The following is a 21,790-nucleotide window of genomic DNA, read 5'->3' as shown; positions in this document are numbered from 1 at the left end:
TCTCGTTCTCATCTGAACGCTCCGCAGTGCCCCAGCGTGGGGCGGCGTGTTTGACTGATAGCAGAGGACTGCTGATATGAAGAGTGGAAAGAAGGTTGAATTAGGGGTCAGACAGTGCCGTATCTTCCCAATATGGAGCTCTGCATCCTGCGTACGGAGAGGTGTCAGCAGTCCCGACTGGACTTTGCAGACCGGCCGTCTGTTCTCCCCCTCTGTGGTTCCTTAAATAGATGGAGAAGCCTGATTCCCTTGACGTGGTCCATGTGGCGTTTGAATGCAGATAAGATAAATGTTAAGTGACAGCAATCTACTGTACATGGAGTCGCAACGGGACCAGATCATGGCCTGCTGACATGCAGTACAAGCCGTGCCAGTACCAAATGCCACACATCTCATGCACGCATTCCCTGGAGTAACTTGCGGTGTTTCTAAAAGTAAAATTAAACTGGATTGGAGTGTTGGTTCACACTGCCCTAAAGTTTTTACTTCCCTAAAACAATCTTATTGATATGAAATGAGAGTTAATGGAGATATAAAGTGTCTCTTAGCCTAAAGTGCTTCAGAGCCGTCCTCAAAATCAAATACTTGGATTTCTTTGATTTTTCTTTTTGGCGTGATAAAGACCTTGATCATAATCAGATTTTCACAGACTGATTTGTCCGTGAAAAGATCGCATCTCGCAGCGTGAGCGCGCTCTTAAGACGCTTTCATGCATGTGAGAGCTTGCGTTAAGTCGCCGCTTTTAAAACCTGTGCGTGTGCTTTGTTCAGGGAGATGAAGTCGTTCTGCAGAGTACCTTCACTTCCAAGGAGGAGCACGTGAAGCTCTGTCTTGCTGCTGAGGGATTTGGCAGCAGACTGTGCAGGCTCGAGCCCACCTACAACTGCAAGGTACAGAGCTCCACCACGGTCCATGCACAGTTTTTCCTCACCACCAGAGCGGTCCTTATCTTAGGTATTGTCCCGTAATTAGATATGGCTGAAATAATTCACTTAAAAGTTTTATAAGCATTGATTTATTTCTACTTAATGACTGTACATTCTGTGTTCAATTTTAAATACGTATCTAGTACACAATGTATTTAAAGTATATCATCATCATCATAAGTATACTATATTATAACTGACTTATATCCAGCTACTTTCTTGTGTGCCTCATTTGTTTTTGTTTGTCAGATTTCCACCCTTCTCCCTCCCAGTTCGGCCTGCCCCATTCCCTGTTTGCTGTCATTAACTTCCCTGTTGGCCTGTGGAGGGAGCAGGCAGTCATGAAGCCACCTTTGGAGACTGAATGTGTGTGTCTTTTTGTTTCTACCAGAATGTTCCTCCGGACTTGTCAGTCTGTGGCTTCGTCCTGTCCCAGTGTCTCTCCGTCCGAGCCCTGCAGGAGATGCTGGCCCACAGCGAGCACCTGTCTGCAGAGGTGGGCGCCTTCTTTTCCCTCCTCACGCATCTAGATATTACATGTTCACTATGTCATCGCTGTCAGTCTGACGTGTAAAAATCGGTACGCGTCCTAAAAAGCCCGTTTCGTTGGAACTTTATCGATGACAGCTTTGCACGCTCTTGCTTGCTTTCGATCTGTGCTCCGACTCATCCCAAACCGTCTCCGCTGGGTGACTGTGGAGGCCGGGTCACCTGACGCAGCACTCCTTCCTTTTTGGTCGAATAACCCTCACGTAGCCCGGAGGTGCGTCCGGGGTCATCGTCCTATTAACAGGTCCCGCCGAGCGCGAACCAGATGGACCGGCGCGTCTCTGCAGAATGCTGAGGTCGGCGTGCCGCTTAAATGCGCCTTGAATTTTAAATAAATCACAAACGGTGTCACGAGCAAAGCGCTCCCACACCGCGATTATCATTTATTCTCCGTGCTTCACGGTGGAAACCACACGCGTGCAGAAACCATCTGCTCACCTCTTTCCGCGTCTCGCAAAGACGTGTCAGTCGGAACCGATAATTTCATCAGCTGGACTCATCAGACCAAAGTATAAAGGCCTGATTCGTGCAGTCTCCTCTGAACAAATAAACAAAAAAATAAAAAAAAAAGGTTAAATTATTGCGTTTCTGTGTCTTTTGGAGTTTCCTCTCACTGATTGTGATTGGCAGGGGGGAGCTGGAGGCAGTCATCGCACACTTCTGTACGGCCAGGCAGTGTTGTTCCTGCACTCGTACAGCGGCATGGTGAGTCATCTTTACATAACGCAGAGATAAATCTGAATGTTGCCGTTTTAATTTCTGAACAAAAATCTGTCTGTTGTGTTTTTGTCCGTTTCCCTCCCAGTATCTCAGTTGCTTGTCTTCATCCCAGTCTTCGGCTGACAAGCTGGCCTTCGATGTCTGCTTGCAGGAAGACAGAGCAGGTATTTGGTGGTAAACCCATTTAAACAGCTGAAAATAGTTGTTAGTCTTTTTTGTGTGCGCGGTGCTCACGTATATTCCACGTGGGGCTCAGGTGAGGCGTGTTGGTGGACCGTCCACCCTGCATCCAGACAGAGGTCGGAGGGCGAGAAGGTGCGTGTTGGAGATGACCTCATACTGGTCAACGTGTCTTCAGAAAGATACCTGGTGAGTCAGTAGCAGATGACAAACAATCGACTTGTGCCAATAGCGTTAATAAACACATATCAGATGTCAAACAGGGTTAAAGAAGTAACTGAAGTACGTGTTCTTTTCCACTGTCTTTCCTTTGCTATCACATTTCTCTCCTGCTTTCATTTCTTCTGATTTCCTTCAGTAGTTGCCGGTAGTTTTCTCCCTGCTTCTGATTACTTGTTTAGCATAATTGTTTATGATAACAGCTATTGTGCTGGAAAGAAAATATCAGAAGTTGTATTTATTGCGGATGAGCCCATTTTCCTTATTAGCATTTTGTTTGCTCCCCAGCATCTGTCCCTTGGCGCCGCATCTGACAACAAAAGCTTGAGTGACGGCCTGATTGTGAATGCAGCCTTCCAGCAGACTCTCTGGAATGTGGCTCCCATCTGCTCTGGAGGTGCTGTTGCTCAAGGCGAGTTTTCTTTTTTTCCTGCTATCAAAGCGTGTTCAATAACAGTCAATACATTTCTCACATGACAAAATTCAAATGACTAGGTTGTGTTTGAGAATTATACTTTTTCCTCATTTTGCCAACCGTGATGTCTGGCAGCAGGATGTTGTTAGTGGGGGGGGGGGGGCTTTGGGCTGCAGAGAGAGGGGCCTCTGTGGATCAGGCTCAGTCCAGTGCATCCCACAGATGCTTGATTAGTTCCTGATTTTAGAGGCCAGGTCACCGCCTTGTTTGTTCCTAAACCGCTTTTGTGTGTGTGCGCCTGTGTCCGGCTGCATCTTTCTGGGGATGGCTGCTACCATCAGTGTGTCATTGGGGTGGGGTGGGGGAGCCTGGTCTGGTCTAGGAGGGTGGCACGTAATCAAGTAACAGCCACACGAATGCCAGGTCCACAAGTTTTCCACATTGAAATGTCATGATATGGTCAATGTTATTTACTTCTCCTGTCAGTGGTTTGAATGTTGTGACTGATCAATGTGTCCTAGATGTATCCTATATATTATAGAAAGATTGCAAAGGGTTGACATAAAACCTCTCCCAAAACATCAACAGTGGATAGAGATGCCCTCAAGGTGTCAGGGGGTATTCCACAGGCGTGGGGGCGGCAGCACAGAAGGTTCGACCTCCCATGGTCCCGAGTCTGGTTCTGGAGGAGGTTTGAGTGGAGCGGAGGGAGCGTGTTGTGTTTTGTGGGTCGAGATGTTCTTTCAGGTGGCGGGAAAGGACATGTCCATGTCCAGATGCATTGGTGTGTGAGTAGGGAGACCTTATACTCAGTGCTGTCACATCTCAGTATTGAGCTCTGTACAGGCTGTCGTCATCTTGGCAGTGCCTCACTCTGCCTAACTCCCAAAGAGGTGGTGTGTGAGTCAAGATGAGTTGTGTGTGGTTGGTGCCCAGGGAGAGGGTTATGAATGCACGTAGCTGTCACTCAAAGAGGCCACAGCCTTAATTAAATTAAATGACACTTTAACGCTTAATGCAGTTTGAATGCATGCGTGTGTCATGAATATATTAAAACATTTTAACATAGAGGTCTATGGGACGTTAGCCATGAGAGGAGCCTGCCTCAAGTGGCTATTAGGAGGAACTGCGGTTTTTGGCACTTTCAAATCCCTGAGATTGCGTCTTGGTCCCAGAACCACCACTTGTGAGAACTAAATGTCAAAAACCATCCAACCATCAAAACTATGCATTAGATACCCACCCAAACCTGATCGTGGACACCATATCTATAACTGTGACCTTATCATTCATAAATGCATTTTATTCAGCTATCGTTTTCTCTCTATAACTGTGTATATGAGCAAGAGCAAAAACACCTTTAGACTTTATGCAGTCGACCGAGTTCACCCAGGCATTGCTCTCTCATGTTTCTGACAAGACACTAAAAGCAGGGACTTACAGGGAATGACATGAATCTCATATTATGTATAACTGTAGCAACTCGGCACTGAGAAAAGTCCAGGTTAATTCCCTGACCTGCTTCACCTCCAATAGTTCGGCCAGTCGTGTGAAGCTTTTGTCGGTTATTTGAGTCTCACTCTGCTGCTGCTGTTGTTTTTTTTGTCCTTCTTCAAATTCAAGGATACCTAAAGGGAGGTGAAACCTTGCGTCTGCTCCACAGCCACAGCGACGCATGTCTGACTATTCCCTCCACAGAGCAGGGAGAGGAGCTTCAAAGGTCAGTTAAATGGACCAGTCTTCCTCTAATGGAAGCTAGAGACGAGAAAACAAAAGAAAACGTCCCTTATTTCTGCAGCCGTGTCTGTTTTTTTCCCTAATCTAGGATAATGCATTATGAGATTGGATCAGTCTCCAGCCACGCCCGCTCCCTCTGGAGGCTGGAGATCCTGCGTGTTGTGTGAGTGTACAAGAGATGTGGTGATCTCCTGTAATCTCAAGAAAAAAATAAATAAATATATATATAGCTCTATTTAAAAGGACACCTCCAATAGTAGGACCCAAAGTTTCAATTTTTGCTGAAGAAAAGGGCCTGAGAAAATGTGCTTGCTTTAAACTGTTCAGTTTCTAAGGATATCACAAACAATACAGAAACACGATGTTGATGATGACGTGATATTCCTCAGCTGGAGCGGCAGGCACACGGGCTGGGGTCAGCCGTTCAGACTGTGCCACGTGACTACTGGGAGGTACCTGGGTCTCACAGAGGAGAGAGGCCTGCATCTGGTAGATCGGGACAAAGCTGACATCAACGCGACCTCCTTCTGCTTCCGCTCATCAAAGGTCAGGAGAAACATCAGAAACAGAAAGTGTCTGTTGTCATCATTTCATAATCTGCTTTCATAATCTTCAAAATCCACTGATTTGTGATTCACATTATCATGCGTGTGATTCTTACTTGTAGGAGAAGCTCGATCCCGGCGCAAAGGCGAATGCCGATGGTATGGGAATCCCAGAGATCAAATACGGAGACTCCATTTGTTACGTTCAGCACGTAGACTCCGGGCTCTGGCTGACGTACCAAGCTGCCGATGCCAAGTCTCGCTTGGGAGGTTCTCAGCGAAAAGTAAATCCGTGTATTCAGTGTTACCATTATAGGAAAACTAATTATTGACTGCTGCAGCATATTAACATAATGAAAGAATCAGCTGGCAGTGACTGCAAATCGTGTGTTTTTAGGCAGTGTTACACAGCGAGGGTCACATGGACGACGGGCTGACGCTGTCTCGTTGTCAGAAGGAGGAATCTCACACTGCCAGACTCATCCGGAGCGCCGTTCTCCTCTTCACTCGCTTTATAAGGTCCTGGACGTCACGTTGTCGTGATCACACAGCTCGATGCAGTGTTCTTTTTTTTACAAATAATGACTGAGTGCTAAGTGTCCATCTCAAAGTGAGTTTATTAGATTTGTACACAGATGAGCCACAACATTAAAACCACTGACAGGAGAAGTAGATGGCATTGATCATCTTGTGACAATACAGTGTTCTACTGAGAAACTTTGGATGGATGTTACTTAGTCATGGAGCACCCACCTAGACGAGACCAGACACCCCCCCCCCATAGCAATGATGCAGCCTGACACAGACACACACACAAACGACTCAGAAAACATGAAGAACAGCACAAGGTGTGGACCTAGCCTCCAGATTCACTAGATCCCAAACTTAACAAGTATCTGTGGGATGAACTGGAAGAAGCCTGAGCCCCAGAGGCCCCTCCCCTCAACCCATAGGACCCAAAGACCCCCACTAACACACCTCTGTTGTCAGACACTACATGACACCCTCAGAAAGCCCATGTCTATTCTCTGATGCGTCACAACTGTTTTGGAGGCACAAGGGAGACCTACACAATATTAGGAAGGTGGTCATAATGTTATGCCTGATCTGTATATGTTCTTTTTGTATACAGACACATGCTAGAGAATTTTGCTGTCTCAGATTCCCTTAAAACATGTCTTATCGTATGCATCACATAATATAATAATATCTACCTTTTCTTAACCTATACTTGTGAGTCACAATATCAGAATACATTAATAATAGCACTCCTACACTATTGGAAAAAAACAAATGTGTCTTCTTCTTTTGCACTTCTTTTGAACATGTGGAAGATTTACTGGCTCAAATGTTTGTTTTTCCCTTTTATAAACTGAAAAATCAAGTTTTTATTTGCCTGGCTGAAAATCCTGAATTGGCTTCAAAGTCTTCGCAATCTGCACAATCGACAACATCCTGTGTCCTCCGGCCTTTGATTCAGATAAGGATGAGCAACGCGAGCACAGCAAAAACAGTCGGCCAGTGTCGTCATATTAGCCCGTTTGAAATCTGGGCTTCTTCTGCTGCAAGAACATTTTTAAGTTGGCCGCACTGAATTGAAAAAAAAAATATATATATATCCCCTTTTCTTTAGGGAGCTGACTGGTTTTAGTCAGGAAGGAAACCTTCCCTGTGTCAGCCTGCCAGTGGAGACAGTGAGATGCAGTCTTGAGGATCTAATAAACTACTTCCAGCCTCCTCTGGAGGGACTGGGTCATGAGGCTAAACAGAACAACCTGACAGCACTGAAAAACCGGCAGAACATGTTCCAGGAAGAGGTAAATCTATAAGTGTGAATGAGTAGATTTGGTCTCATGTGTGATATGCCATCGTGTTCCATAAGCACACCTCCTTTTCTTTCTCAGGGTGTGATAGATTTGGTCCTGGACTGTATCGACCATCTGCACCAACGTAGCAGCGCTTCTCATTTTGCTGAGGCTGCTCAGAGTGACACAGGGCAACAGTGGGAAGCCATCCTCAACCGTTTCTATGAGCTGCTGGGTGAGAATTAACACGTCTTTCAAATGTAGACGGCTCAATATAAAAGTTTTACAAAAAAAAAGGAACATATTTTTCCGCTTCTGATGTAGGTATCACTTTCACATTCGTTTTGCTTAAAGTTTCCTCCTTTTCTCCCTTTCAGCTGCTCTGATCCGGGGAAACCGTGGAAACTGTGCACACTTCTCCGGTTCTTTAGACTGGCTGATCAGCAGGCTGGACCGGCTGGAGGCCTCTTCTGGTGGGTTACATCTGTGGTTTCATTAATATCACATTTAATTTGCAGCCAACCAATTAAAACTTCGATATTATTTGCAAGCGGCTTCATTCATTTTGCATCAGTGACTTTATTTGCATGAAGAATATTAAACTAAACTCGAATTAGACATTCAGACTCAACTCTACCTCAATGCTAAATAAAACGATCTGATTCAAATTTTTAAACCGTGTATGCAAAGTGGGTTCGACCAAAAGAAGAATTTTTTCCCATTTTTAGAATTGCAATAGGAAAAGAAGGGACAGACTCATGCTTTCAACCGCACAGAGATCCAATCAGGACTCAGTCATCTATTGAAACACATGTTTTTTGCATGTGTTTTACTACCTCACCTCATTCAGTGTTTACCACTTATTCCTACCCAGAGAAAAATGATTGGATCATTGGATCATAATATCTTCATATGAAATGGAAAATCAAAAGCCTGCAACACCTCCCTCAATGCGATTTAATTATTATTTTTTCTGATGGAGCCAGTCTGTTCTGATTGAGGTGGCGACACGAGGCATTTATATCCTTGATTATTAGTGGAATACTAGAGCCCATGTGACTACGCAGTTAAACATTTCAGGTGAGCACTGCCGTCTTGTCTGCAGCGTATTTTACGCGGGCAGTCTCATCGGACCACTTGAGCCAAATCCAGAGGTCAAAAACGGGGCACCTCCATTACAGTAATGAGTAATTGCATTTGCAGGAGTCCTGGAGGTTCTACACTGCGTCCTTGTGGAAAGTCCCGAAGCACTCAATGTCATCAAAGACGGACACATTCACTCTATCATCTCGTTTCTCGACAAGCACGGATGCGACCACAAGGTACCGCCTGTTGGCGAGCTGTGTGTGTGTGTTTCAGAGGAAAACCACGAGGAGTCACCATCATGAGCGTGTTGTTGTTGTTATGTATTTATTGGACGTATTTCTAATTGACCAAACAGCTGGTATCTTCTTCAAATTATCGCTCGTGTTTTGCCCCCGAGCTGACGCATTTCCAACATGTTTCGCCGAGAATCGCCCGCTTCAACGGCGATAATAGCGGGCGATGGTGGGATCATTTCCATTTGTTTATCTCGCACGAAGTGCTGACAGGTTGTGTTGCAGGTGCTGGAGGTGCTGTGCTCTCTGTGCGTGTGCCACGGCGTGGCGGTGCGCTCCAATCAGAACCTCATCTGCGACAGCCTGCTGCCAGACAGGGATTTGCTGCTCCAAACGCGTCTGGTTAATCAGGTCACCAGGTACAACTCAGAAAGCTTTCCTCTAAACATTCTCACCGCTGACTGTTCTTTTTGTTTGCCGTCCGTGTCGTTCGTCGCTCTTTTCATTCCCTCCTAGACCCGTGTTTATTTTCTTTCTGCGTGTCATTCCTCAAGCATTTAAATCATAGACTAAACATGAGCATAAATAGGAAATGTAGTCAGCAATGAGAAAGGAGCACTTCTAAAGAATCATGGAGTGCAGCTTCCTGTGTCGCGTCTTTGCTTTTATTTGGCTTTGGAGAGCCACTGGATGGGCTCTTGTGATGCTCGCTCATGCATTTGTAATCGAGCTGTAGAGCTCTCACTGCTGTGTGCTGGTATCCTTCAAGTTTTCCGCCGGATATAAGAAACACTTAAGACGTCCCCTCAGCACGGCGCCCCCTCTTTTCTCCGTTGGACCGTAATTGAAGACTTACCTTAGTCTCCATTTGCGTCGTCTTTTGTCTGAATAGATCCGAATTGTGTTGATGTCACAGTGCAGTTATCTTTGTTGCTCTCCTCCAAAGAGAAGAGTTGCCTTCCGCCTGAGGTGCTACGCGTAGACTGAGTTAGGCACTTTCATCATACTTCATGTTCTTCTTCTGTCTCAATATTTTTGGCCCGCTGCGCCAGTCAGTTCTTGTAGGCAGTTTCCATTTCCCTTTCCCTTTGAGCTTGTTTTTTTTTTTTTTTTTTTTTTTTTGCCCTTTCCTCTGTCAGCAGCAGCTGCCTTCTTTTATTACGCTTATCAGAAGCCCATTTTACTCCTCGGGCCTTATAGCTTATTTTGTTTCATATTCTTCCCACCTGCTCGGTCCCTTCCCCGGCTCTCCCCTGCCCCCTCGAGCCATTTCTCGTTCCGTCTCCTTTACTTCTTGTTCAGCTAAATGCTTCATTAGTACACCTGCCTTCATTCCGTTTCCCTTCATCTCATCAGTTTTCCCTCTTTTCTCCAGCTTCTCCTCTTCTCCGCTCTGCGCATTTGTCCAATTCCTCCAGATGCTCTCTTGTCTCTTCTTCTTTCTTTAGACGTTCTTCATATCGGCTTCATTCAGTGTCGCGTGCTTTTCATCTGGTATGAGTACAAGTGTTGATTAAATATGTACTCACAAAATAAAATGGCACCTTATTTTCTCTTAACCCCGTGCTGCAAGTGCTCAAAAAGAAATAAAAGTTGGTATGAATAGTGAAACTCAGCAGGCGAATGAGGTCAGCTGTGGTTGTATTTGTCTAATAACAAACACAAGTGTCAAGTCTGCTTCCTCTCCAGCCTGCAGAGAGCTCGGGAACTAGCGCACACTCCTTTTGGACAGTTCTTAATCACATAACATCTTCCACGCTGACATGCTAAGCCTCAGATCTGTCCTCATCTTCATTTTATATTACTTTTATTGGACTGTTGGCAAAATGCTTGAATCCTGGAACACGCCGCACAACAAACTGTCCTCGTGAAAGACACCGAACCCCCGGTTGCTCCGGGGCTCGGCGCTGTTGTGCGCTTGCGTGACGAATGGGTAGATGCGTCACTGTAATGTGACTGTAAAGTGCTTAAAAGTACCAAGAAAAGTGCTACATAAAAACAAGACCATTTACCAATTGTGGAAGCATGTGTTGTTAAGAAAAATAAAAATAAATCACTTTCCGAAAGGAAATTGAAGGGTGCAGGTGCTGAAGTGTTCTCCAGACACCCAGCAAAAACATTTTACCGCATTATAAAAGAAAAAGCATAACAAAGGATATGAACTATTAAGCAGCTGAAATCCCTCAACAAGTGAAAAACTTTCGCGATTACAGCAATCGGTCCTCTGAGTTTCCGCACTCCGGTGCTCTACGCCCTCTCCTTCCCCCGCAGCATGAGACCAAATATCTTCCTGTCCGCGGGGGACGACTCGGCCCAGCACCGGAGGTGGTACTACGAGTTGGCCGTGGATCGCGTCGACCCGTTCCTCACATCTGAGCCCACACACCTGCGCGTCGGCTGGGCCTGCACCAAAGGCTACCGTCCGAGGCCCACCGGGGGAGAGGGCTGGGGGGGCGACGGTGTGGGGGACGACCTCTGCTCGTACGGCTTTGATGGACTTCAGCTCTGGTCAGGTGAGGATGAGCTCATAAAGACATAAAAGAGTCGGCGTGTAGTATTTCTGGAGACCCGTTGGGACCTGATTGTGTGTTCATATCGCTGTTTTGTCAGGGCATAAAATAGGAGAGGAGTTACATTTTTTTTTTTTTTTTTAATTGTTAGTTTAGTTATGCTCTTGTTATCCTGTAAAAGTATAAATACACATATAAACAAAACAACATATAAGATACAAGATAAGATATAGGATGCAATGTCATTTTTACAAGAAATATTTACAACAGAAAGATGCAAGCTTGTATTCTGGAATAAAAAAAAAAAAAAGATTTCATAATCATTAAAGTAGACCTCTTAAAAACTTAAGAACTCAGGGTCGATAACGACGACTGAATTGGCTGCTTTTGTTTAGCTGCATTTAAACATCCAGAGATCCATAAACATATTACTGTTTCTCCTTCTAAGCGTACACAGAGAGAGACTCGGAGACATTATCGTAAATCAAGATTAGAAGTAGCTGCAGCAGTGCTTGCATGATTCAGTAGAAAAGCCTCCGTTTATACGCTGTATTTTACATTTATTAATCCCAAAGAAAGGCGAGCATCTAAATAATACAAAAACATATATTATTGTTGCCGGGGTTTCATTTAGTAAAGAAAAGTAATCTTTAAATCTTAGAAAATCGTTGTTTCACTTAAATCTTCAATTTGAGTGAAGAAGAAAGGAAAAAAAAAGGAAAAAGAGTGAATCTGAGCCCTGATAAATGTGTCTCCCGTACCTCAGGCTGCGTGGGCCGAAAAGTCAGCTCTCCTTTCCCTCATCTGCTGAAAGATGATGATGTGGTGAGCTGCTGTCTTGACCTCACCGTCCCCTGCATCTCCTTTCGGGTCAACGGCCTCCCTGTGCAGGGCATGTTAGAGAACTTCAGCGCTAATGGGCTTCTTTTTCCTGCGGTCAGCGTCTCTGCTGGAGTCAGGTCAGTGGAGTGACAATATTATACTTTCTCTTCCCTGCCTACAGGTTTTAGTTACTTTTGAGCGGACATTGCGGCTTATAATATTCTCATGCACAATGCACTGTAACGTACTCCCTACGTGTTTTTGTTTCTGAGGTCTCAATAACGCTGAAAACCTTCCTTGTCCTTTTCCTGGAAACTAGGGTTCGTTTTCTGTTTGGAGGAAAGCATGGAGAGTTTCGCTTCCTTCCCCCGCCCGGTTTTGCTTCATGCTCTGAAGCGCTGCTCCCAAAAGTCAAACTGAAGGTAGAGCTGTGTCAGAAATACATCTCGGATTGTGCAGAGGGGAAAAAAGACCTTATTGGCCCCATAGTGCCCCTCACTCCGGTTACCTTCACCCCAACACCAATAGACCTCAGCAAGGCAAGTATCCGTATCATAAAACTGATTTTATTCCATTTCACAAGTGGAGATTTTAGAATTTTGTTGCCCTCGTAGGTGCAGTTGCCCCCGCAACTTGAAGACATCAGAGAAAAAATGGCAGAGAACATTCATGAGCTCTGGGTAATGGACAAGATTGACCTTGGATGGACACATGGACAGGTACGAAAAAGTCTTGATTTCACGTATTGTTACTGTCTCATCTTCTTCGGTTGTATTTGCTGTGTGAAGTACAAATGTGTCAAACAGGTGAGGGATGAGTGTAAGAAGCACGATCCGTGTCTGGTGGAGTTCTCCAAGCTGCCCGAGCACGAGAGAAACCAGAACCTTCAAATGGCCCAGGACACACTTAGGTGAGCTCTGTGAGGACCTGTCTGACAGAGTAGAGAATAAAAAAAAAAAACAAATGGCTGCAGACCTTCTCTCTTTGGCAGAAATATTTGGTGTTAGCACTGGTAAATGTTTTTCTGTTTTTTCATTGAAGGACTCTCCTTGCTCTTGGCTTCCACATTGGTTTGACAGATGACCACGCTGAGGAGCAGGTCAAATACACCAGACTTCCCTCCAAGTAAATAAAAGTCACGTATTTAGTCTTGTGTTTCGTTGCATTTTATTTACCACCGTGAGTTACTTCATGTCTAAATTTACATCTAAGGGTTTCCCAGGGCAATTAAGTGAACTAAATAGCGCAAGTGAAGTGTAATGAATAATGTAAAAGCAAATCTACTTCTAATCTGTATGCGATCCTTGAACTTCGGTTCTGATCTTGACGAACCAGGGACCTGTTTTTAATTCCCTTTCTTAGGTACGAGCAGCTCAGTGGATACAGGCCGGCCCCGGTGGACCTGAGCCAAGTGTTTCTGACCTCCGCCCACGAGGAAGTGGTGAACCTGCTGGCAGAGAACGAACACAACGTGTGGGCCAGGGACCGCGTCAGACAGGGATGGACGTATGGAGGCCAACAGGTTTCTGCTCTCACTCGCGTTCATCCAGCGCTGCTGTGCTTCTTCCCTCAGTCACCGCGCATAAATACACAAAATGGTAACATGGTCTGTGGATACAGAGTGTTTTCTGATAAATATTGTTCCACATTTGTCTTCACACGCTCACTTTTAGGATATAAAAGCCAAGCGGAGCCCGTATCTGGTTCCCTACAGCCTCCTTGATGAGAGGACCAGGAGAGTGGGCAGAGAGAGCGTGAGAGACGCTGTCTGTATCCTGCTGGCATACGGCTACAGCCTGGAGCCCCTCAACCAAGAGCGGAGTACGCCTCAAAGTCTTGTTATTAACCTTATCATCAAGTAAAACAAACGCATTTTAACTGATAATTAAGACTTATTTGTCAACATCAAAGACCCTAAACTTAATGAGACTTTAATGCAAATCGGTTTTTACTTCAGCAGATAGCCGTATTTACTGTTTGTTGATTTTACAGCCACATTATCAAAGCCTTGTCTCTTCACCGCCGAGGAGTGCAGAGTGTTCAGACCAGATAAATCTTACGCCGTGACCCGGGGGAAGTGGTATTTCGAATTTGAAATACTGACAGCGGGGGATATGCGAGTGGGCTGGGCCCGGCCGGGCTGCGCGCCCGATAAAGAGCTCGGCTCAGATGACCAGGCGTACGTCTTTGATGGATGTGAGGTGAGATATTCAAATGTGACAGTTCGTAATGTGGCCACCGAGCATTGTTGATGAAAACAGCAGCCCCAGCCCATGTCAAGTTTGCCAAAGTCTAAATGTTGATTTATTTTCTCCTTTTTGTTCCAGTAAAGCTCGGTTTAAAATCCGTCCTCATGTTCCCACAATACTTGGATTTCTTTCTGTTTGCTATAATACAATTAGAATATGATTGACTTCTAACCGCTTCTGTTAGCGTTCTGTCTCGTCTCATAAATGTCAGTGGAAAGTGTAACCCCATAAACGAATGCTGACGTTGTTACCTGTTACTATACTAGGTTATTCACAGATGCCTCTGTTCTGTCTGACTTGCTCTTTCTTTCAGGCTCAGTGGCACCACGAGGGCGGCGAGCCCCTGGGACGTCAGTGGCTCAGAGGTGATGTGGTGGGCTGCTTGCTGGATGTGGCCGAACGCACCATGATGGTCACGCTCAATGGAGAAATGCTGTTTAATGACAGAGGATCAGAACTGGCTGCCAAGGACTTTGATATCGGAGACGGTTTGGACGAGTTTTACTGAGCTGATACTATCTGTTAAACTGGAAACTGTTCCGACGTATTACCACATATCCAAGACTTATTGTCTCTCTGTGCTCTCCAGGCCTGTTGCCAGTGATCAGTGTTGGTGTGAACCAGATGGGAAGGCTGAACCTGGGCCGCCAGGTGGACTCCCTGCAGTTCTTTGCTGTGTGTGGCCTGCAGGAAGGCTATAAACCTTTCGCTGCCAACATGGCCAGAGACCCGGCCCTGTGGATGAGCTGGAACCAGCCTCAGTTTACCTCCATTCTGCCTAATGATCACAACTTACAGGTGCGGCTACCACCTCACTCTGCACACTGTATGTTTTAAACCGTGTAGCGTTGTGCAGTGTTTGTGTATTATCCCCATGCCTTCATGGGCCCCAGGGCTCGCTCGTGCTGCTGGTTGATTCACAACTCCTGAAAAGCTTGTACAAATCTTACCGAAGGTCGCAAGAGTCAGTGGCTTAACCGAGTCCTTATCCAGCCTGAGGGTCTCTCAGCGGTTGGCGGCGCACCATAGCGGAGGGAGCGAGATGGGCTTTTACCGGCTCAGCATGTCCATCGAATGCGCGGCCATCCTCAGCTGCCCTGCAGGGGTCGTGCTTCCAGTGGCCTCCAGCTCTCTTTCTCCTTGTTCAGGTTCAGTGATATTATATATACACTATGTTCAAGCCGAGCACAGAAAAGACTTGAGGGGGGGAGTAATGCTATAAGGTTTGTAGTATGTATTAAAATGACTGTGCCCCGTGATGAAATAATTCGCTGGTGTGATCTAAATACATTCAGATTATCCGCCGTAGAGATAACTGATATTCTATCAGTATGACCTTGATGAGTGCTTAAGCTCCCCGGGACGCTGCTGTAATTAATGGCTCTTGTCCTTTCAGGAAGGAAAGAGCAGGAGGAGGTGGACTCAGACTTTGAAGTGCTGATGAAGACGGCCCACAGCTTTGCCGGCTCCAGAGATGAGCTCAACCATAAGGATCACAGCCACGACAAAACGTCGCGACTCAAACAACGGTGGGTTGTCCCACATGTCCCACAGTGCATGTGACTGGAAAAGAATGAACACAACATTGTAAATATACAGTTCACTAATTGGACGTACCAGTTAGTCAGAGCTAATTTATATTTCATATTTCTCATTATTTGTCTGTTATGTGTTTAAAATAATGAAAGCATGATTATAAATTAAGTTTCCAAATGGAATGAAGAATAAAACCTGTAAAATAAATGTGTGAATGAATGTGTTCCTGGTCTTTAAGGTTCATGCTGAAGAGGACTAAGCCAGACTTAGTCTCCAGCAACTCATCTGCACGGCTTCTGGAAGATGTGGTAGTTGACAATGATAACTACAATCACCTGGTCCAGAGCTCTAGAGTAAGGTTTCTCACAATGACATCATAGTCATACAGTATACATGGACTGCATGCATAAAATCATGGTTTGTACTGTGTAATTTCACTATATATTAAAGAACAGACAACATGTGTTATCCTTCCCCAGAATCCAAAAGCTGTAACTCAAAGCTTATGCAAATATTTCCCCCATGATTTATTCATTGGTGTATATATAATTACCAGCCACAAGATACAACTGCAAGATACCAAATGCCAAACGGTGCCTTCATTTCACCTTTGTGTTTCAGTATTACTACTCAGTGAGAGTTCTTCCAGGCCAGGAGCCATTTAATGTGTGGGTAGGCTGGGTGACCTCTGACTTCCATCAGTGTGACGTGACATTTGACGCTGACAGTGTCCACACTGTGACTGTCACCCTCGGTGATGACAGTGGCAAAGTGCAAGAAAGGTTAGTGTGCGCTGACACGGGTAGATTGCTGTGTTGTTGATGTGGAAGACCAAGAATTTAAGTACTAATCGCTGTCAGATTGGTTGCTTGTTGTTGTCATGGTGGTCCTCCTTACAGGCCATGTAGCACCCTATGATGTAGCAATTTCCTGAAAATGTAATAACGCCTGAAAAGGTAACAAAATTTGCGCTTAACTCGATCGAAAATGTAATAAAGCCCAATAATGTCATAACTTCGCCAATAATTTCATAAAATATCCTGACTGATATCGTAATAATGTAATACCTTATTACATTATTGGGAATTTATTAAATTTTCACGAGTTTTTTTCTTTCTTTTCAAGACTGATAATGTAATATTTGACAGATAATGTAATATATCAGTCCAGAATTCTACATTTTGTGTTTTGAGAATCTAAAAATGTTATATACACTGGATTTGAAACAAGAGAATGACTATTGGGTTAAATTGCAGACCTTGAGCGCCATACAGCCATATGCATATGTGCAAATACTCAGGGACATGCAACTACATCCTGGTCCTACTGAGTGGGTGATTAGACCAGAATTCCAGCTCAGATGAGCTTTGAGCAGCACTGGAGACCCCAGGTAACTCTTCCCTAAACTCTACTCTTGACTCCACAGATTTCCAACAAATCACTACCTCATGAAAACAACCGCAAATCCAACAAAAAAACGTTCAGTAACACTTCATTTGAAGAGAGTATACATAAGCATTCATAACATATCCACTCATAAATGGTTTTTATATCACTTTCAAGGTCAAAATGACATCTTACTCTGTGTCAAGTGACAGAGTGTTCAGCTGACATACTGTCCAACTAACAGTCGGCATCAAAACGACAAAACTCGAAGACAACTGACATGGTTATTTTTAAACTCCTTTTTCAGGGTTTCTGAAGTTGTATGTTGTTTCTATAATAGTAAAGTTTCGTGGTGAAAGTAACCACTAAAAAAGGTCTTATGTCCATTTAAATCCCGTTTTATTGACGTGACGTCATGTTTGCAATGCTATCTACTGGTTATGTCAGCAACATGTTTATATCGCATTTTCCAGTATACGGCCACTAGTATTGTTAGAAAAATGATGCTTTTGATATGCTAATTAACCTCAGATGCCGGCATCCCGGCCACTAGAGGGCCTGCAAGGGAGAACACGATCAGGGTCTCTTTCAGTGGTGGCTAGCTGCAAATATGTCCAGCAGCACTGAAGCTTTCTCCCTTTATATGATCACTTGGTAAGTGAGTATGCAATGTCTCAGCATCAATACCTTCAGATTTCTGTAGGATACCAGAAAAGGAAAGAAAAGTAGCCAAACCTTGACTAAAGTATCAAAAAGTTAGCAACAGTAAGAACTAGCATGTAGCCACATGATCAATAAAGTCTAGTCTAAAGTAGGGCTGCACGATTCTGGAAAAAATGTGAATCATGATTTTGTTTGCTTAGAATTGAGATCATGATTCTTTGGCACGATTTTTTTTTTACAAATTGTTTATTGCACTGATGAACTTTAACAAAACAAAACAAAAAAACATTGAAACGGTCATTCAAGCAGAAGTGATTCAAAAGTTAAGAGATGGCCTCTGCCAGAGGAAAGATGAATTTAAGTCAACAAATGCTAGTGCGACACACACAACTGTCTCAAGTGCTGTCTGCTGATCCTGTTATCTACAGTAACACATATTGAACTGAGTAAAGCAGCTAATCCTCTTGGACTAGCCTTGGACTGATGATGTATTACTGTTGTCTCAGGTAATTATTTTCTACACACTTTTGATCTCGTGCTTTAGACGAACACACATTCTACACAGGTGTTTATACGCTCCATTTTTCCTAATAGTTCCTTGAGGAGGTGGCTCTTTGTGGCTCTACCTCTGGACTGCATGGCTCTGACTCTGGCTCCAAAGTCTTTTCTGCAATGATACAGCTTTTTGGAGGCGTCACACTATCATCAGATTTTTTTTTTCTTTGCATGGTTCAAAATCAGAGCCCATATTCATAAAAGCCAAATGCTAATTTAAAAAAGAAATCAAAACAGACAAAAACAACCTTTGTAGTTGTTACACTCAGTCAGTCAAATGCCATGTTTATGGTTCCCTGGCTGCAGCCATCCACTCTGTTGACACAAGCTGTGAGTGTTAATGTTTTCCGTGACAGTCCCTCTAAAGGTCTGACGCGCTATAACCAACACATTTCCATTGTGATGCTTTAACCAGATGATGCCATTGGAAAAGTGGTTATGCTAATGTGATGATGGAACATGTAGCTAAATGTGGCATCGCTCAGGAATGTCGACGTGGTTGTGTTTCAGATGTGCTGCGACAGCTGTACAATTTACAAGAGGCACTCAAATTTACAACAACATAAAACATCGAAAGCCAGATACTTTATAACTCTAATCTTTGCGTCAGTTTCCCCTGAAGCCCAGTGACACTTGGACAGGCTCCAGCCCCCTGTGACCCCATGTGACCCTCTGGAGCAGGGGTGCCCAATACATCGTGTGAAGGTAGTACATTGAAAAGGTAGTGCGGGTAGATCATGTTAAACTTTTATTGCAACGTGCCCACACTTCAGTGGTATATATCCACAGTCATGTAAACATCAGCAACTCAAGAGTATCATCATCCTTAAAGGGACAGTGCTACTTTTGTAATGGTGCAGTGCATTCCTCTTCTTAGAATATTAAAAGCAAAGATGGATAGAGCTTTAAACTTTGTAGCAACAATTAATATGACTTAAGGTAGGGTATATATAGTAGAATTATCTACTTATTAAAAAAAACTAGTTTAAGTGATCGGACCCTAGGGCTGAAATGAAAGGACTGCCATATTTTATGTTTATGGTGACTAGTATATAGTATTTTTGGTATTTTATATAGTGTTTCTGAAAATCAGTACAGTGGTGGGAAGCTTGTCACCAACATACCCTATATGGCTGAGAGTAAAACTGCTTTATTTTACCCCTTTTTAACAAATCTAATTATTTATTTTAAATGCATTCACAGTATTTTGTGGAAATCTGTTCAGGGCATTTTATTTATTTAATTATTGATTTTATAGACACTGTAGAAGGATAGATCTCAGGATAGAATAGAGTGAAGTTCTCCCAGCCCTCACTGATGTCACATTCTTTTAGAGACTCACTGATGATGTCCTATGGTGCCTCATCATTCTGCAGGGTAAACAAAAGCTCACAGATACATTACATTCAGTTAGTATCCAGACCAGGTTTGCCGGGAAACCTTGAACTCGTTAAGGAGCATCATGTTCGGAAAAATAGGAGCAATGTGTGTCAACCACATACACCTTAGCATTTACCCTGCGACTCCAGATAGACAGTACACCACATCAACTGCTGCAGCTGGAACTCAGCCTGGACCAAGACACACTGACACACTGAAAAAGACCAAGAAGAGTCTACCAAAAGTGATGTCTCAGACACTTTGGAAAAGAAACCTGCTCCAGTATCTCTGACAAGTAGGATCAAGAAATTCTACAAAAATCCACTTCGCAAAGCGTCACCTTCTGCACCAACACAGATTCCCAACATTACAGAGGTCACCCCTGTGGACGTCTTTGTGCCTCTAGACACAACGTTGGAAGAAATATTTGTGAGCAGCGTTGCAGAGAACCTGATTTCCTGGGCCCTTAAAAAGTCCAAGAGGACCTGTGCTGCAGAAAGCCTAGACACCATACACCAACGGCTGTTCAACAAACTCTGGGGTGAAGTAGAGAGCCAAGGTTATAACATTAACCTGGACAAGCTGAAGGACGTGGACAAGGCCATTTTGAAAGACATTTGCAAAAGGTTGCACTGCCCCAAAACAGCTTTGTGGACTCTTATGATTTTTCGAGGTCCACAAATTGAAGACATCATCGTGTCGTCTTTTAAAAAGCAGTTGGAGAGACAATCGGAGGAATGTGACATCATCGCAGAGTTGTTCGCAGCAATAGTGAGAACTTTCAACAACCCTACAGTCGGCCCCACAGTATGGAGCATACGTTTTTGGGCGCGAGTTCGGTTCAGGTCTGTGGGTGACCCTCACAACTACCACCTGGGGTTTCTCCACCATCACTTTAACTCTCTTTACTGCTGACTTCTCTCTGCTTCTCTCCCGTTTTCAAACACTCAACTGCAGGCGGACTTCCTCCACTGATGGAGTCACGAGGTAGGATGAGGGAGGAGGCAGGCGCCCTTGAAAAAATCCATGAAGAAATGGGAGCATGTGTAACTGAAAGTTGTTTTGTTGGTTTGTGGTTGTTTTCATGAGGTGGTGATTTGTCGGAAATCTGTGGAGTGAAGAGGTTAGTTTAGGGAAGAGTTACCTAGGTTTTATTACATTTTCGATCGAGTTCAGTGCAAATTTTGTTCCATTTTCAGACGTTATTACATTCGCAGGAAATGATGACATTATAGGGCGCTGCAGGCCATGCTATGAATTTGTATTTACTCTACTGCATGCAGGCTCCGGCGTTGTACTGCAGTGTGCATTAATTTAGCATCAAACTGAACATGTCCCCATGGTTTTGCACAGTGTGAGGCGTTGTAACTGTTACGTGGTGTGTGCTGGAGAGGCAACGGGTCTGTCTCAGAGTCGGAGAAGTGCAGGGTTGGAAATCGGCTGTTTAATTGACTCGGCCACTGGGCTTCTCACCTTTACCTCCAATGGAGTGGAGATGTCCACTTTCTACCAAGTAGGTCGCACACAAACAAATCTGATTGGAAGTTTTGCCTGAGTATTTGGACTTGCATTTATATTTTTGTTGAATGCCACTCCTCTAAGTTTAATATGATTCAACCCAACAATTAGTTTCCAATCACACACATATTAAAGCTCTGTTTATCTACAAATCAGGTGGAGGCAAGTACAAAGCTCTTCCCTGCTGTTTTTGTCAAACCAACCACCAGCAACATGTTCCAGTTTGAACTGGGACGCATCAAGGTAATGAAACTTTTCATTTTAATCCTGTCTTAAGACATTTTTTTTCCTAATTCTTCTTTCTGCTTTTCGTATTTATTCATTATCGAACCAATTTGTTTTGGACAGATTAGACCAGTAATTAAATAAGCTGCAAGATAACAACAGTGAACTGATTGTAGGGCGTTCTACTTTGTGTACTGATTCCTGTCTCTCTTTCATATTAATCTACGACACTCTTCCATGTATATTTGTGTTCTCCCCCATTCAGAATGTGATGCCCCTGTCATCCGGTTTGCTTCGCAGCCAAAGGCTGAATGCCACGCCTCAGTGTCCTCCGAGGTTTCAAGTGCAGCATCTCAGGCCTGTTTCATGGACCAGAGTACCAGACCGTGCATTAAAGGTTTTGGTAGACCGGCCAGACGAGCGCCACGGCTGGATGGTCCAGTGCTGTGAGCCTCTGCAAGTCATGACCCTTCACATCCCTGATGAAAACAGGTCCAGGAGACAAAGTTTAATTACATGCTTTTGTGCTTA

The 21,790-nt window shown here is 44.2% G+C and overlaps 1 protein-coding gene across 2 annotated transcripts in view; it reads left to right on the top strand.

Annotated features, from left to right (window-relative positions):
* Positions 1-21,790, top strand: part of ryr2b (ryanodine receptor 2b (cardiac)) — a 71,072-nt gene that overhangs the window by 2,039 nt on the left and 47,243 nt on the right. For both annotated transcript variants that reach the window (XM_047603233.1, XM_047603232.1), the window contains exons 2-35: positions 771-890; positions 1,318-1,422; positions 2,106-2,180; positions 2,281-2,359; positions 2,452-2,564; positions 2,883-3,006; positions 4,633-4,729; positions 4,835-4,909; positions 5,136-5,292; positions 5,414-5,575; positions 5,689-5,810; positions 6,925-7,108; positions 7,196-7,331; positions 7,474-7,569; positions 8,300-8,418; positions 8,701-8,834; positions 10,687-10,928; positions 11,692-11,884; positions 12,067-12,286; positions 12,362-12,466; positions 12,554-12,657; positions 12,789-12,872; positions 13,110-13,269; positions 13,421-13,568; positions 13,740-13,948; positions 14,310-14,484; positions 14,586-14,794; positions 14,952-15,144; positions 15,393-15,525; positions 15,771-15,885; positions 16,154-16,314; positions 20,870-21,029; positions 21,191-21,277; positions 21,525-21,751. In XM_047603233.1, coding sequence (XP_047459189.1) covers positions 771-890; positions 1,318-1,422; positions 2,106-2,180; positions 2,281-2,359; positions 2,452-2,564; positions 2,883-3,006; positions 4,633-4,729; positions 4,835-4,909; positions 5,136-5,292; positions 5,414-5,575; positions 5,689-5,810; positions 6,925-7,108; positions 7,196-7,331; positions 7,474-7,569; positions 8,300-8,418; positions 8,701-8,834; positions 10,687-10,928; positions 11,692-11,884; positions 12,067-12,286; positions 12,362-12,466; positions 12,554-12,657; positions 12,789-12,872; positions 13,110-13,269; positions 13,421-13,568; positions 13,740-13,948; positions 14,310-14,484; positions 14,586-14,794; positions 14,952-15,144; positions 15,393-15,525; positions 15,771-15,885; positions 16,154-16,314; positions 20,870-21,029; positions 21,191-21,277; positions 21,525-21,751 — 4,823 coding nt within the window. The remainder of the gene's footprint in view (positions 1-770; positions 891-1,317; positions 1,423-2,105; positions 2,181-2,280; positions 2,360-2,451; positions 2,565-2,882; positions 3,007-4,632; positions 4,730-4,834; positions 4,910-5,135; positions 5,293-5,413; positions 5,576-5,688; positions 5,811-6,924; positions 7,109-7,195; positions 7,332-7,473; positions 7,570-8,299; positions 8,419-8,700; positions 8,835-10,686; positions 10,929-11,691; positions 11,885-12,066; positions 12,287-12,361; positions 12,467-12,553; positions 12,658-12,788; positions 12,873-13,109; positions 13,270-13,420; positions 13,569-13,739; positions 13,949-14,309; positions 14,485-14,585; positions 14,795-14,951; positions 15,145-15,392; positions 15,526-15,770; positions 15,886-16,153; positions 16,315-20,869; positions 21,030-21,190; positions 21,278-21,524; positions 21,752-21,790) is intronic.

The sequence above is a fragment of the Mugil cephalus genome, chromosome 13 (genome assembly GCF_022458985.1).
Source record: "Mugil cephalus isolate CIBA_MC_2020 chromosome 13, CIBA_Mcephalus_1.1, whole genome shotgun sequence".
Taxonomy (NCBI): domain Eukaryota; kingdom Metazoa; phylum Chordata; class Actinopteri; order Mugiliformes; family Mugilidae; genus Mugil; species Mugil cephalus.
The sequence above is the reverse complement of the archived record's forward strand: the minus strand, read 5'-3'. Positions and strand labels throughout refer to the sequence as shown.